This window comes from Pleurodeles waltl, chromosome 4_2 (assembly GCF_031143425.1).
Source record: "Pleurodeles waltl isolate 20211129_DDA chromosome 4_2, aPleWal1.hap1.20221129, whole genome shotgun sequence".
Classification (NCBI taxonomy): Eukaryota; Metazoa; Chordata; class Amphibia; order Caudata; family Salamandridae; genus Pleurodeles; species Pleurodeles waltl.
This window is the reverse complement of record NC_090443.1, coordinates 397,601,389-397,615,482: the sequence shown is the minus strand read 5'-3', so window position 1 is coordinate 397,615,482 and position 14,094 is coordinate 397,601,389. Positions and strand designations below refer to the sequence as shown.

The 14,094-nt window shown below is 48.5% G+C and overlaps 1 protein-coding gene across 1 annotated transcript in view; it reads right to left on the bottom strand.

Annotated features, from left to right (window-relative positions):
* SEC16B (SEC16 homolog B, endoplasmic reticulum export factor) overlaps positions 1-14,094 on the bottom strand; it is a 284,826-nt gene that overhangs the window by 173,160 nt on the left and 97,572 nt on the right. The window contains exon 11 of the mRNA XM_069231559.1: positions 1,369-1,466. Within this exon, the coding sequence (XP_069087660.1) occupies positions 1,369-1,466 (98 nt within the window). The remainder of the gene's footprint in view (positions 1-1,368; positions 1,467-14,094) is intronic.

Sequence of the window (14,094 nt, the reverse complement as noted above, 5' to 3'; positions counted from 1 at the left end):
ACCCCGTCCCTCATTCCTTCCTTGTTCAGCAGACACCAAGGCCACCTTCCTTTCTATGTCCAGAGACCCCAAGGCTTTCTTCATTTCTGTCAATTACCACCTCCCTGGACAGTAGTCCATAAGACTTCCTTCTTTCCTATTACCTACTCCAAGCCCAATAGGCCCCAGTGCTTCCTTCCATTTTCCAATTTTCAGTTTAATGTCTAATAGACTCCAAGACATCATTCCTGACCATTACTAACTCAGTGGACCATAGAGAACAGTCTGCCTTCCTGTCCGTTATCAACATCAAGTACAAAAGAGTATAGACTGTCTTCTGGCCTACTATCTGCTCCATGTACAATACTCCTCAAGTAGAGTAGGATTAGCAGTATGCACAACTAAGTTGAAAGCTGCATGCCTGAAACGTATGTACTGAAAGACAAACATAGCAACTACTTAACTAGTGACAAATATCAACATGGTTTAGGCCGCCTAAACATCACATTAGATTGCAAAACCAACGATTCTAGTGACGAGGAGATTGAGCGAGATATCAAGTGAGTGAGTGCATTTATATACAGCACATAATAAACAATCTTTAGGCACTGTTAACAAAGTTATGTTGAAATCTGAAATGCTAGGCATTTGGAATGGACATAAAAAAACCTACTATATTGATGTAATAAATAAAACTCACCAAATGCATACAAGGCCAATAATAGGCAATTGAGGCAAATTCTGTGGCCAGTAATGGAGAAAAGGGCAAGACTAAACTAAAGTGTATTTCAGGTAGGGATGCATATCTACACTTCGGTGCATGGAAAAAAACAGTGCAGGAATACGCAAGAATTTATTTAAGGATATGAAGCCAGACTCAGTTGGAGGGTAGAGTTAGATTGTTTAATGGTATTCCAAAAAGCTTGAGGAAAGCGTTCAGACTAGAAATAAGTAGGAGTCAGTCGGAAGAACTCCTATCCTTATCAATGTCACACTTCTACATTTATGTTATTGCATGAAACTCATAGGGATAGAGTGAGTTTCACTGACGTCTCATTGGACCTCCACTCGTGACATCACAGGAAGTGCCATCAGGTATGACCACCACCCACGATATCATATGGAATGACACCACAAAACATTTAAACGCTTGAGGATGAGACAGTGGCTTTTTAAAAAACATTCTTTATAGGAATCTTGAGGCTGTACCATTTTTTTATTAACTATACAGCATAAATGACAAAGACAATAACACTAGTTTCTAACACTTAATAAACCCAAGTCACTCTTACCTTTAAAATTTAGTAGTCTTCATACAAGGTATGCAAAGGTATGCAAAAAGCAACAAAAGTTAGCCCCTGACTGCACACTAGGGTAGAATCTCTTTACCTACTCATCACCCAGCTGTAGGTCCTCAGATCCATCTTGCTCGACAGAAACAAGGCATGACCCCAGAGCTGGCTTCGCATCGCCCAATCCAATGCCTCCTGAAATAAAGAAAACATTTGGGTGTAACAGGTCATCTTTTTCTTATCTAACCACAAGGGGGGTTTCTTGACACACCAGGCCTTCGCAGTTACAGGAGTACTTTAGTCTTGGTGGTATTCATTTTTATGTAAATATAATTATTATAGCCTTGCCTACACCTAGAAAAGAATCAAGGTATTTATGGCCACACAAATAAGGCTGTTTTTTGACACATGCACGTCACATGCTGTAACTGAATCTGTTTCTACACACAATACATGGGGAGGTAAAAACTGTGAGACATACCATCACAAAGAAGAAGGCTAAAATAAACACCTTTGTATCAAGGTGTACCAATAGAAATTGAGAATTACTTCTGTTATGTAAGGTAAAGAAGACTCTCACAAATCAATGAGATACATGAAAAGTTTCAATAGTTTGCTCTGGTAAAACTGTCAATGTAATCTAAACAAATATAGCTTTTCACCGCTAAACAAAGTGTTACACACCATTCCTTTCTTACTGATTGGATCCCAATGAGCTTGTTAAATCAATAAGTCTTCACTTCTCCACACATATACACTGCTTGTAGAGTGTTTGAAATATATTAAATACAAATAAGGGAGTCTCTTTTCTCTATAATGAGCAGATTGCTGAATCTGGCATCTCTTTTGCATGTGCAAATAGGACTTTTCAGAAGGTAGCTAATCCATTTCATCAAGAGCAACTGAGCATAATCTCACATTCGTCCCAGACAGAGCTCCTTGCATTAATTCAGCACAAACATTGGCTGAGGATTGTGAGCTTGATCAACAATGCACTTCACAGAGTGCAACCAGGATGCCCTTCAGCAACAGAATGCAGCCAGCTGTCCTTCACAAACTGTGAAGCCAATCAACAAAAGAAATGGGGGAAAGTGGCTGTGCTTTCTTTACTTCAGACACATCCTTACCACTACCTCAAAAGGTATAACATTAACTGGAAAGACCAACATGGATTGTGAACCTTCCTAATATTTCCTATATTGGGCTCCCAAACACTCAAGATATTTCAATCAGTTCCTTTACTGAAAAAAGATGTTAGCCCTTTGTTTCATGGTCACCTACATAAAATTGTCTACCCTCCTTCTATGTTCTCTTGTCCTCTTCATCTCCATTTTCCTACAGTTTGAATCTGCATGCCTATGTACTCCTTTCAGCTTTTGACCTAATCAAAGATAAAACATTTCCTGACAGGATGGCTTTATTTTTTTTAACCTGACATTATAAATGCATCCCTTGACTGAAGTGCAAACCCTGGCCATGGCACTGAACCCCAGTAATTGTGCTAATGTTGCCACTTTTTAATAATTGTTTTCTACAACCTACGCACAAGTTTTGGATCTATGATGTTGCAGAGTGCTCCTTACTGGAGCTGCTCTCCACCTAAACTTGGGAACTACCCAGAGTTCTCTCTTCTGTTTTGCATAAATTATATGCCACTCTAACTCTGAAAGGGTTTTGTTTTGACTTATACTGGGTGCTCCTTTATGTCTGAACAAAGTTGAACCTCTCTGAAAAGATGTAATGACATCGAAACATGCGTCAGGGTTGCTTTTGCTCATTCCAGGTTGGTTTTGGATGGTATTTTACCAGTCCAAAGCTGTAATACTGTGCCTGGAGTGGTGAAAGGCTTTTGTCATTTTACAGTTTGGCAAGGATGGCACTGGGCCAACCCTATGCCTGAAGATTTTGCTGTACAAATGGCAAAAGACTTTGTTGCTTTCTAGCTCGTCATGGATGGCACTGTGCCAATCCTATGCTTTAAAACTTTGCTAGAAACACAGACATTTGAGGTGAGCAAATGCAGAGTGTCACTGGTATTGCAGGGTGCTCCTTACTGGCGCTGCTCTCCACCTAAACTTGGTAACTACCCAGAGCTCTCTCTTCTGTTTGCATAATTTATGCATCACTCTAAACCTGAAAGGGTTTTGTTTTGACTTATACTGGGAGCTCCCTTGTGTCTGGACAAAGCTAAATCTCTCTGAAGAGATGTAATGACATCGAAACATGTGTCAGGGGTTGCTATTGCTCATTCCAGGTTGGCTGTAATACTGAGCCTGGAGTCGTGAAAGGCTTTTGTCATTGTACATCTCGGCAAGGATGGCACTGGGCCAATCCTATGCTCAAAGATTTTGCTGTAGCGACGGCAAAATAATTTGTCACTTTCTAGCTCGGTGTGGAAGGCACTCTGCCAATCCTATGCTTAAAAACTTTGCTAGAAAAACAGACGTTTGAGGTGAGCAAATCTAGAGTGTCGCTCATGTTGCAGGGTGCTCCTTATCGGAGCTGCTCTCCACCTAAACTTGGGAACTACCCAGAGTTCCTTATATATATATATATATATATATATATATATATATATATATATATATATATATATGTATTACCTAGTGGCAGTCGCCACTAGGTAGTTATAGTTAGGACCTAGTTTCCATAGGAAGAGTGTTTTTTGTTTTGCCTATTGCTAAGTTCAGCTTCTGTCTTGAAAGTTTTGGGGTGATCCGTCAAGTGGGGGCTGAGAAAAAGGGGGTTCCCACCCCACATTTTCCTCATTCATTTTTCCATAGGACCTTTAAACACGCATACAGCCCAGACTACTGAACGGAATTACACCAAATTTGACAAGAAGCTAGATTCTGTTCCGCACATCACACTTTTCGTGGTTTGGTCTAAATCTGTTCAGTAGTTTCTGTGTAATTTAAGGCCTTAAAATATAGATATATAGGGACGCAGCTAGGGGCCGGCCAAGATGGGCGCAGAGTGTGTGAGCTCTGCAACTAGCAACGAGATCCCCCGTTAAATCCACACATTGATTTGGCTGAAGTACCTGAACTGTTGGTGTCCCCAACCCAAGGAGACGTTGGCTGTATTGGCCAGCAGGGATAGTGCACCCGAAGACGGTGGAGGTAAGGCGAAGGCCGCGTGTTGGATGGCACTGGGCCTGGCGGGGGTGGTGCGCCATGTGAAAGGGAACACCAGGGGGGCAACGGAATGGGAGTAGGGACTAGGTAGCGGTACGGCGCCGCCTCAGGCCCTGGATGGGCCAGAGTGGACAACTGAAATTGTGGCTGCCACTCCCGTCTCCCTCTCTGTTTCTCTTTCGACCTCCCCCGGCAGGACACAGCACTCGGCCATGGAGGCGCAGCCCGGGGCCTCCGGTGACAGTGGTCTGCACTCATCTGGGCGCCTGATGTGGATCATGTAGTGAAGGCAGCCTCGGTAATCGACCACCCTTATGGTAGGTTCCAACAGCATGGAGAGGATTGCATCCTAAATGAGCCTTTAAAGTCCTGGCAACGCGCTGATTGGAGTAGGTGCCTCTGAGGTGCTGGGGGGGGCGCCTTTGCAGGCTTGAGAGTTTCCCTGGTGGTGGAGACTATTGAACGTGTAGAGCACTTAAACTGCACGGAGGAGCAATATTACAGCAGTGGCGCCCAGGGGTGGTGTGCCATGGTTCCCCTCCCCAATTTTAAGTGGACAGAGAAACGCTGTGTTGAGGGAGCAAGGGGCTGGACAGGTCTGACCAGGTTGACCCCCTCTGTGGTCGGTGAGCACTCAAGCATAGTCAGAAACAAAGGGCAGGTCCCCCCACAAGTTCATAAGATGAACAAATACGAGGTCCCTAGGCTGACGGAGGACAGTGAGCCAGACGGAGCGGAGGTGGAAACGCCAGAGAAAGTTGAGAGAAGGGAAAAACTACGTTGGCCGAGCCGTCGCTGGGGGCAATCATGGCGGGTATTCAAGACCTAAAGGGCGCGCTGGAACCTACATTGGACGCCGTAACGATGGATGTGACATTTCTGCTCGCTGACTTTAAAAAAGTGGCAGACAATGTCTCAATCACGGAAACTCATGTTGCGCATTTGCAATCCATGTGGAAACATCTGGAAAGCCAAGTGCGGTTCCTAACCACGGAGTGTGAAAAATGGCAGCAAGGTTGGAAGACCAGGAGGAAAGCCCCAGAAGGATTAACATCAGAGTAGTGGGGATGGAGCGGGGGAGGCAGAGTGCAAAACTCTTTTTAGAAGACCTTATTACTGCAAAACTTTGCCCCAAACGGCTGTCCCATTTTTTCACTATAGAAAAAGCACATAGGGCACCTGTTCCCCCGCCACGACTGTCGCCTCCCCTTCCCCCCAGGGTCATATTCGCCAGGGTCTTCATCTTCCATGATAGGGACGCCATTTTGCAAGCGGCCTGGACTAAAGATGATCTTCAATACGAAAACACAGTAATCCGATTTTCCCCAGATTTCACAGTTTAAGTGCAATGACAGTAGCACAACTTTCAGGAGGTAAAAAGGTATTGAGAGACAGGGGCCTTAAATATATGATGTTGTACCCAGCCAGGCTGCGGGTGATAGTGGAGGGAAAGACATGGCACTTCACTGCCCCAGCAGAAGTGTGGGAATGGTTGGAGGGGTGGCGCACACCAGGATGTCGGCACAAGCAAGAAGCTAGGGCGAAGAGGAACAGCTCTGCACCATCCAGTGAGATGCAGACACCTAATGACAACGGACAGTCTCTGGAATGGGCGACACAGACTTAGTGCATTCGCCGAAGGCCGGGCAGATGGCTGGAAACGGTGTTGTGGTTAGGGCTGAGGTGGTTCCTCCTACCCTAGACTGAGGATTATTAAGCCTGATGGGGGTGGGAGCAAGCAATGTTTCTGCAGGGCACACTTGCTTTGAAAGATGTCTGCACAGACGGGGGTAAGGACTTTACAGAATTCAACTAATCCAAGTAAGCATTTTTGAGGGTACAGGGGTGAATTTGAGTTACTTTTGGGGTGACAGGCACTCCGCAAGTTCGGGGGTGGGCAATTAGGAGCCTATCTAGTGGTGTAGCAGGGAGGGGCGAGTTGGGAAGTTGGTGTTTTGTGTTGTTAGTAGTTGCTCAGTTGTGTTTGACTGCTGACTGTTGTCAGGAAGCACTGCAATTGACCAGTTGGAGAGGCGAGTGGGAGGGGTATCGGGAGGGCACAGGTTTGGGGGGGAGGCCCACAAGGCCCAATGTCACTGCATCCAGGGGTCCATCTGTTAGTACTAATGATTCACAATGGCTGGCTCTGCACAGATATTAACATGGAATCAGAATGGGCTAGTGAACCAAATTAAGCGCACTATGGTCCTACAGTACGTACATAGACATGCCCCAGAGGTGGTTCTCCTGCAGGCGACAACGTGAGGGGGAACAGAAGCCGGCCATTGGATAGGTTTGGCTACTCCATGGTCGTGCATGCTGGATACACCACTGACTCCAGGGGTATGGGGATTCTCATTAAGAAATCACTATCCTGCAATCTGACTCGTACCTGATGGGATCCATTGGGCAGATATGTGGCGATATCAGGGGTGTGGGATGGTCAGATATTGAATTTGTGGTCGGTTTATGTTCCTCCAAGGTTACAGGCCCAAACACTGCCTGAGGTGGGGACGTTATTGCTTGACATGCTGCCGGGCCTGCTGGTGCTTGAGGGTGATCTAAATATGGTGGTAGACTCGGCTTTGGACAGGGATACAAGAGCAACTACACATGGGGAAGGTGGCACCCTTATGGCCTTTTTGGATGCAGTGGGGCTGGTGGACCTATGGAGAGAACATCACCCGGAATCGAAACAGTATACGTATTACTCTGCGGCGCATGGGAGTTACTTGCAGTTATATTATCTGCCTACCCCTCAAATGCATTTGGGGTACTAAACGGACGCCCTGCACAAACCGAGAGGAATCTTGGACCACTCCCCAGTGGTAGTGCTATTGCAGGGCCCTGTCCAGAGGTATGTACGGCAATCGCGGCTCGCGGGGATTCCTGGGGCAGGGCAGCAGGCGGGGGTGGGGCGTAATTATTAACATGAAAAAAAATGTAATATACAAAATGTACGTCCACTCCCACGAGGCAACGCTCCTCTGCTCTTCTGCTGCACGCAGGCACAGGCTCCCAGCCTGCCCTGCGGCCAATCCTGACATTCTTCAAAGCAGCATCAGGATTGGCGGGGAGCACCCAGCCAGGGCGCTCCCAGGCAGACTGGGAGCCTGTGCAGGCTCTCTCCAGCTCAGCAAATGTGTTGCTGGGCTGGAGAGAGCTCTATGTGCATGTGTGTGTTGGCCAGCCTGAGATGGCTGGCCAAACATACATGCGCTCTGTGGGGAGTGCTCAGTGCACTCCCCTCTGTTCGTCACCCCCAATGCCCCACCCCTTTCACAAGGAAGGGATAATAAACACAGTTTATTATCCCTTCCTTGTGAAAGTGGTTGCTGTTGGCAGGGGGCAACGCTCCTCCACCCTTATGGAGGAGACGCCCCTGATGTACTGCCTCCCAGTCTAAGTCTGTAGCATCGGAAGGACAAGGGTTTTAGGGACGCTTTGAGAAAAAGGACAGAACAATACTTTCAGGAAAACAGTGGTTCAGTTGATTCAATGTCCGTCTTATAGGAAGCTTTTTAGGTGGTATTGAGAGGCCACGTCCAGGATTTAATAGGGGGTATGAAGAAAGAACAGCAGGAACGATGTGGGGCACTGGAATGTGACATACCAGTTCTGGAGGCACATGCCAAGGCAGAAGGTGGGAGTGCCCCTAACCTTCAACATCAAATTTGTCTCAAACGTCAGGAATGGCAAGAAGTGGCAGAACATCACGCCCAGGCTTATGCGCTGGCGGCGCAGAGGCACCTCTATATGATGTTGGGGACAAAGACTCTAGGCTACTAGCGTGGCTGGACAAGAGGTACAGCAAGAGATCCTGGGTTAGAGAGATCAAGGACCTGGAGGGAGAGTGTGAGGTTATGAATGCTGAAATAGCCGAGGCCTTTGCGGTGTACTATGAGCAGATAAACGCCTTGGGACGAGGGAAACCCAGGAGGGTGGTAAAGCCTTTTTGAAGGATATTAACCTCCTGCAATTGTCAGAGGGTGATAGGGCAGCCCTGGAAGGCTGGTCCCAATGGAATGTCCTACAAGTTCTTTAAGTGCATGACTGATAAACTGTCAAAACCCATACTTGCTATGTTTTTGGATGCACACAGTAAGGGGAGCTTATCATTAGATCAAAGAACAGCGACCATAATAGTTTACCAAAAAAGGGGAAACACCCTGAGGAGTGTGGTTCATACAGGCCCATCGCCTTGCTAAACACAGAGGTCAAGGTGCTGGCCAAGGCCTTGGCGGTTAGACTGCAGAATGTCATTGGCAATTTAATACATCCCGATCAATCCAGATTTATACCACACAGAAGTACACGCCTCAATTTGAGGCGCCTTTATGGAATTCTGCATGCAACCAATTTGCTTACGGCAGAACAGACAGCCCTCCTATCGCTAGACGACAAAATGACCTTCGATACTATTGAATGGCCCTACATATTTGCACTGCTGGAGCGATTGGGATATGGCCCTCATTTTTGTAGCTGGCTCTGCCTCCTATATAGGGAACCAACTGCTAGGGTTTGGGTTAATGCTACACTCTCACAGTCTTTTGTCATGCACAGGGGCACATGTCAGGGGTATCCGCTCTCCTCCATGCTTTTTGCTTTGGCACTTGAGCCGGTGGCGGCCTGGGTTCGCCAGGATCCCCTGATATGGGGTATCAGGGTGTACGGGACATAGGAGGAGCGAATCTCGCTATACGCGGATGACGTGCTTCTCTATGTTACTAATCCACGCTGGTCCATCAATAGGATTTTGCAAGTTTTCGCTATTTTTGGGGAACATTCTGGCTATCAGATTACCTGGAAGAAATCCCTTGTTATTCCCCTGGCAGGAGACACTATGGAATTGACTCCATTCTGTCTTGCATCCATAGTTCATGACAGACTTATGTTCATATATACATAACTAGGGACCCAGAAAGGTTCTACGAGGCCAACCTCCTCCCGCAACTAACTAGGTTGCACAGGGATGTGGGCCTTTGGTGAGCCCTGTCACTGTCACTCATGGGGAGGGCGGCACTATACAAAATTATGTTGCTCCCTATATGTCTTGCAGAACACCCCATTCAAGATCCCACAGGAGGTATTCCGAAAGCGAGAGCAGGAGGTCAGGCTGTTGCTGTGTAATGGAGGAGGCTCGGGCATAGCAGTGAGCAAGCTGCATAGCAGAGTATTTGAAGGGGGACTGGCTATCCCGGATATTACCAGATATTATTGAGCAACACAGTTGGTAGCAGTCAAGGTGTGGGTGTTTGCAGACCAGCAGGACCGAGTGTTCCGGGCGGATAGGGATGCCTTTGGGTGCGTAGGGTATGAACGGGCGCTCTAGCAACGGTCAGGAGAACGTGGGTGGTCTCCCCAGACCGAGACTGTACCACAGATCTGGAGAGAGGCATCCCGGAATGTGGGACAGGAACACACCATCTCGGCTATGGCACCCTTGTGGCATAGTGACTTATTGAGGGAGGTGGGAGGACTGCAGGGCTTCAAAAAGTGTAAACCACTAGAAATTCAGCATCTGGGTGATGTCTGGAAGGAACGGGCATATATTCCATTCGAGGAGCTTAGGTCTGAATACAGTATGGTCGAATCAGAGCACTATCGACATGTTCATCTGGGGCATGCTCTATGCTGTCACACATTGGAGAACGAACAGCTGCCAGATGCAGCCTTTTTAGAGGATCGCCTCCTCATAGAGCCCTTGTTAGCTAAAGCAATCTCATTAATCTATAGGAAGCTGATGAATAATTCCACGGACCCATCAGTATCACTGCGAGAGGCTTGGGAGGGGGATGTGAGAGGGCTGGAGGACAATGACTGGGTAGAGGTGCTCCAGAGCCCCAGGGAAGTGAGTATTCGTGCCCGGTTCAGACTGGTACAGCTGAGAATTCTTCACAGGGCCTACTACTCTAGGACACTCCTACACAAGATCGGCCAGGGGGATTCCTCATTATGTTTGAGACTATGTGGACAGGAGGAGAACTTTTACTACATCCTTTGGTCATGCTTGGAAATCCACCGCTACTGGGAGGGAGTGGTGGGGGTTATGACCTGTTGCTTGGGAGTGAAGTCCCATTGGACCCAAAATAATATCAGTGACGAGGACACTTGGCCGAAGTACAAACTTACACGGCATTGGTAGCTAAACGGAACATAACAAGAGCCTGGGTGGCTGAACAACCCCCAAGTGTTGGGGCATGGACGTCTGACCTGGGTTGCTGCAAGAGGGCCAAGAGGGTGGTCTACCTGAGTAGGGAGTGCCCTAAAAAATGGGATAAGATATGGGGCTGCTGGAGTGCGTACAGAGAGGAAGAGGGGGGCAGTGCCTGAGGGGACAGTGGTTTGCAGTTTGCATGAGATTGGGAAGAGCCCACAGCCCTCTCTTGCCATTGTGGATTAGCTAAGAAGGTGGGTTTTGCTTTTGCCTACTAAAAAGGTTACATCTTCTATGGAAAACTGATACGTGTTATCCAAATTGCAGTGAATTGTCAAAAATATGCGACAATTGTTTGAGTTTGTTAATACAAAGAATTTAAAAAAAAAGATAAATAGGGACACAGATCCTCTACGGATCCAACGATCCCCTGTGCTGATATCTGATTGGCTGGCAACACTTCAACAAAGAAGTGCTGGCAGCCATCTTGGGATTTGGCTTCAGCCGAGCCCCAGAAAAAAAAGAAAAAAAAGAAAAGGGGCCAGGGTATAGTCACCCTGACCCCTTAGCCCTGGTGCTGGGGTCCCGGGGGGACCCTGCCAGGGCTAAAAAGCATTAAAAAAAAAGAAATCTGAAAAATACGCGGATGGATCTGCTGATTTTTCAGAGACTTTTTTAAAAAAAGTGGTCTACTGACCTTTATACATTTGTGGTTAGTATGGGAGAAGGGTGCATGAGGCCCCCCTCCTTGGGCTTTAATAAGCCCCGGGGACTACCACATCCTGAGGCAAAATGCTTTTAAGGTGAAAGGGGCCCTATGGCCTCCCCCACAGCTCCGGAGACCACCACCTCCCCGGGGGGCAAATATACAAATATCTGCAGGGGGCCGTGTGGCCCTCCTGCTCCCCAGGGACCACCACCCCCTGCAGCAAATATTTAAAAAAACAAAAGTGAATCCCTTTGAGACCCCTAAACCCCGGAGACACCCCCCATCCAAGGCTACACTGTACTTTGAGTGGGTGGGTCACAGGGCAAATATTTAATAAAGAAAGTGGATCTCTTTGAGATCCCCGTGCCCAGGGACCATCACCCCCGGAGCTATTCTCGTTGGAGGGTGGTCACGCAACCCCCCTCGTGGAGCCATTGATGGCCCTAGGGACTGCCACCCCCCCAGGGCCACCTCCTGCAATGTCCCAAGGCGCTACAAGATTAAAATAAAGCAGCATGCTGCGTGGACCCCCCAGGGCCCTGCTGACCACCACCTCCCAGGGCCAAATATTTTTAAAAAAGACGCAGGGGGCCCACCTGCTGCTCGGACCCCCTGCCCCTGCAGGGAGTTAGCTTAAGGGTAGGTGTCTGGGGTGTTACGCCCCTCTAATAAATGTATTTTGGGAAAAATAGTTAGCTATAGGTGCTTTCAATCGGAGATGGTGAGATGGCTTTCAGATTTCACCAAGAATTTTTACACACACAGAAAAATACGAAAACACTCTCTCCCTCTCTCTAGTTTGAAAGACTTCAAAAATGTTGGTTATTTCACAAAACAATGGGGGTGATTCCGCCGGGGCCAGGGTCGGCGGGAGCACCGCCAACAGGCTGGCGGTGCCCCGCAGGGCATTCTGACCGCGGCGGTTCAGACGCGGTCAGAAGAGGAAAACCGGCGGTCTCCCGCCGGTTTTCCGCTGCCCTGGGAATCCCCCATGGCGGCGCAGCTTGCTGCGCCGCCATGGGGGATTCTGACAGCCCATACCGCCATCCGGTTCCTGGCGGTTCTCCCGCCGGGAACAGGATGGCGGTATGGGTTGTCGTGGGGCCCCTGGCATGGGCACTGCAGGGGCCCCCGTAAGAGGGCCCCACTTTGTATTTCAGTGTCTGCATTGTAGACACTGAAATACGCGACTGGTGCCACTGCACCCGTCGCACCTTCTCACTCCGCCGGCTCAATTCTGAGCCGGCGTCCTAGTGGGAAGGGTTTTTGCACTGGGCTGGCGGGCGGCCTTTTGGCGGTCGCCCGCCAGCCCAGTGCAAAAGCCAAAATACCCTCAGCGGTCTTGCGACCGCGGAGCGGTATTTGGGAGGGGGGAAGTCTGGCGGGCGGCCTCCGCCACCCGCCAGACTTAGAATGACCCCCAATGTGTCTTCTCTCACTTAGTATCACTATCACTCCGCATTCCTTTCCATTTTCACTGCACCTTAAACCCCTCTTGTGCACCCTGCTTGTCATGTGATGTATTTTAACATCATGTGCCAGTATGATTGTTGGAAAATCTGAAGTCTACACCCCTCCTTGGGCACTTCGGGAGGTAGCAGAAGCTGGTGCTGGTGGGTGGCAGTCCCGGGTCCATGTATGGCTCCAGGAGGGGGGGGGCATGCAACCCCCTCTTTTGATATTCAAGGGCCGGGCTCGGGAGGTTGTTGTCCCCGGGGCTGTATATGATCCAGGAGGGGTCTGCGCAACCTCCCTCCTATATTTAAAATAAACATATTGGCCCTGGGGAGGTGGTGGACCCCGGGGCCCGGGGGTCCACATGGCCCGGATCTTATTTTAATTGTAGCCCCGGGATGGTGGTGGTCCCCAGGGCCTAGGGAGGGTAGAGTCTGCGCAGCCCCCTGCTTTTTTTTGTTTTTGTAGCCCCCGGTGGACCCCGGGGCCCCAGGGGTCTGCGTGGCCCCTGCAAAAGGTTGTTGTTGCTCCAGGGAGGTGGTGGTCCCTGGAGCCAGGGAGTCTGTGCAGCCTCCCGAATAAGATAAAATGTAGCCCCCGGGAGGTGGTGGTCCCCGGGGCTTCAATATGCCTTTTGAGGGGGGCCCCGTGCACCTGCCTCCATTTTACAAAATCCACACAATGGCCCCGGAATCTGGCTCAACTGGGGGCTATTTAAACAATAAGCATGGGAGCCCATCGCCGCTCCAAGAATGTTTTTAAAAAAATGCTTTTTCGACTTGGCAGAGTCCCAGATGGTTTGTGCAGCACCCCGAATAAGATAGAATTCAGCCCCAGGGAGGTTGTGGTCCTTGGGGATTCAATAAGCCCTTAGACGGGAGTCCCGTGCACCATCTCCATTTTATAAAATTCACACAATGCCCATGGGACCTGGCCCACCTGGGGGCTATTTAAACAATAAGCTTGGGGGGCAGGGCTTTATGATTTTTTACATTTTTGGTGAATCTGCTGTTCCAGACGCAGATTTCTCAGCAAATGTTTAAAAAAAATGCTTTTTAGACTTGGCAGTGTCCCAGGGGCACCCTGGACCAATGCTAGGGGGTTAGGGGTATTCCTACCCTAACCCATTTTCCTTTTTTTTTGGTTTTTATGGCACTCAGCTGAAGTTGAGTCCCAAAATTACTGCCAACACATCTTGTTTGAAGTGTTGGCAGCCAATTCGATCTCAGCAACAGATCTCTGGGATCCGCGGCCTTTGATATCTATATTTCTTTTTTCTTTAATATCTCGAAAACTAGTGAACCAATTTACACCAAATGAAAAAAGTGTGACCTGTGGACCAAAAGCTACCTTTTTGGCAAATTT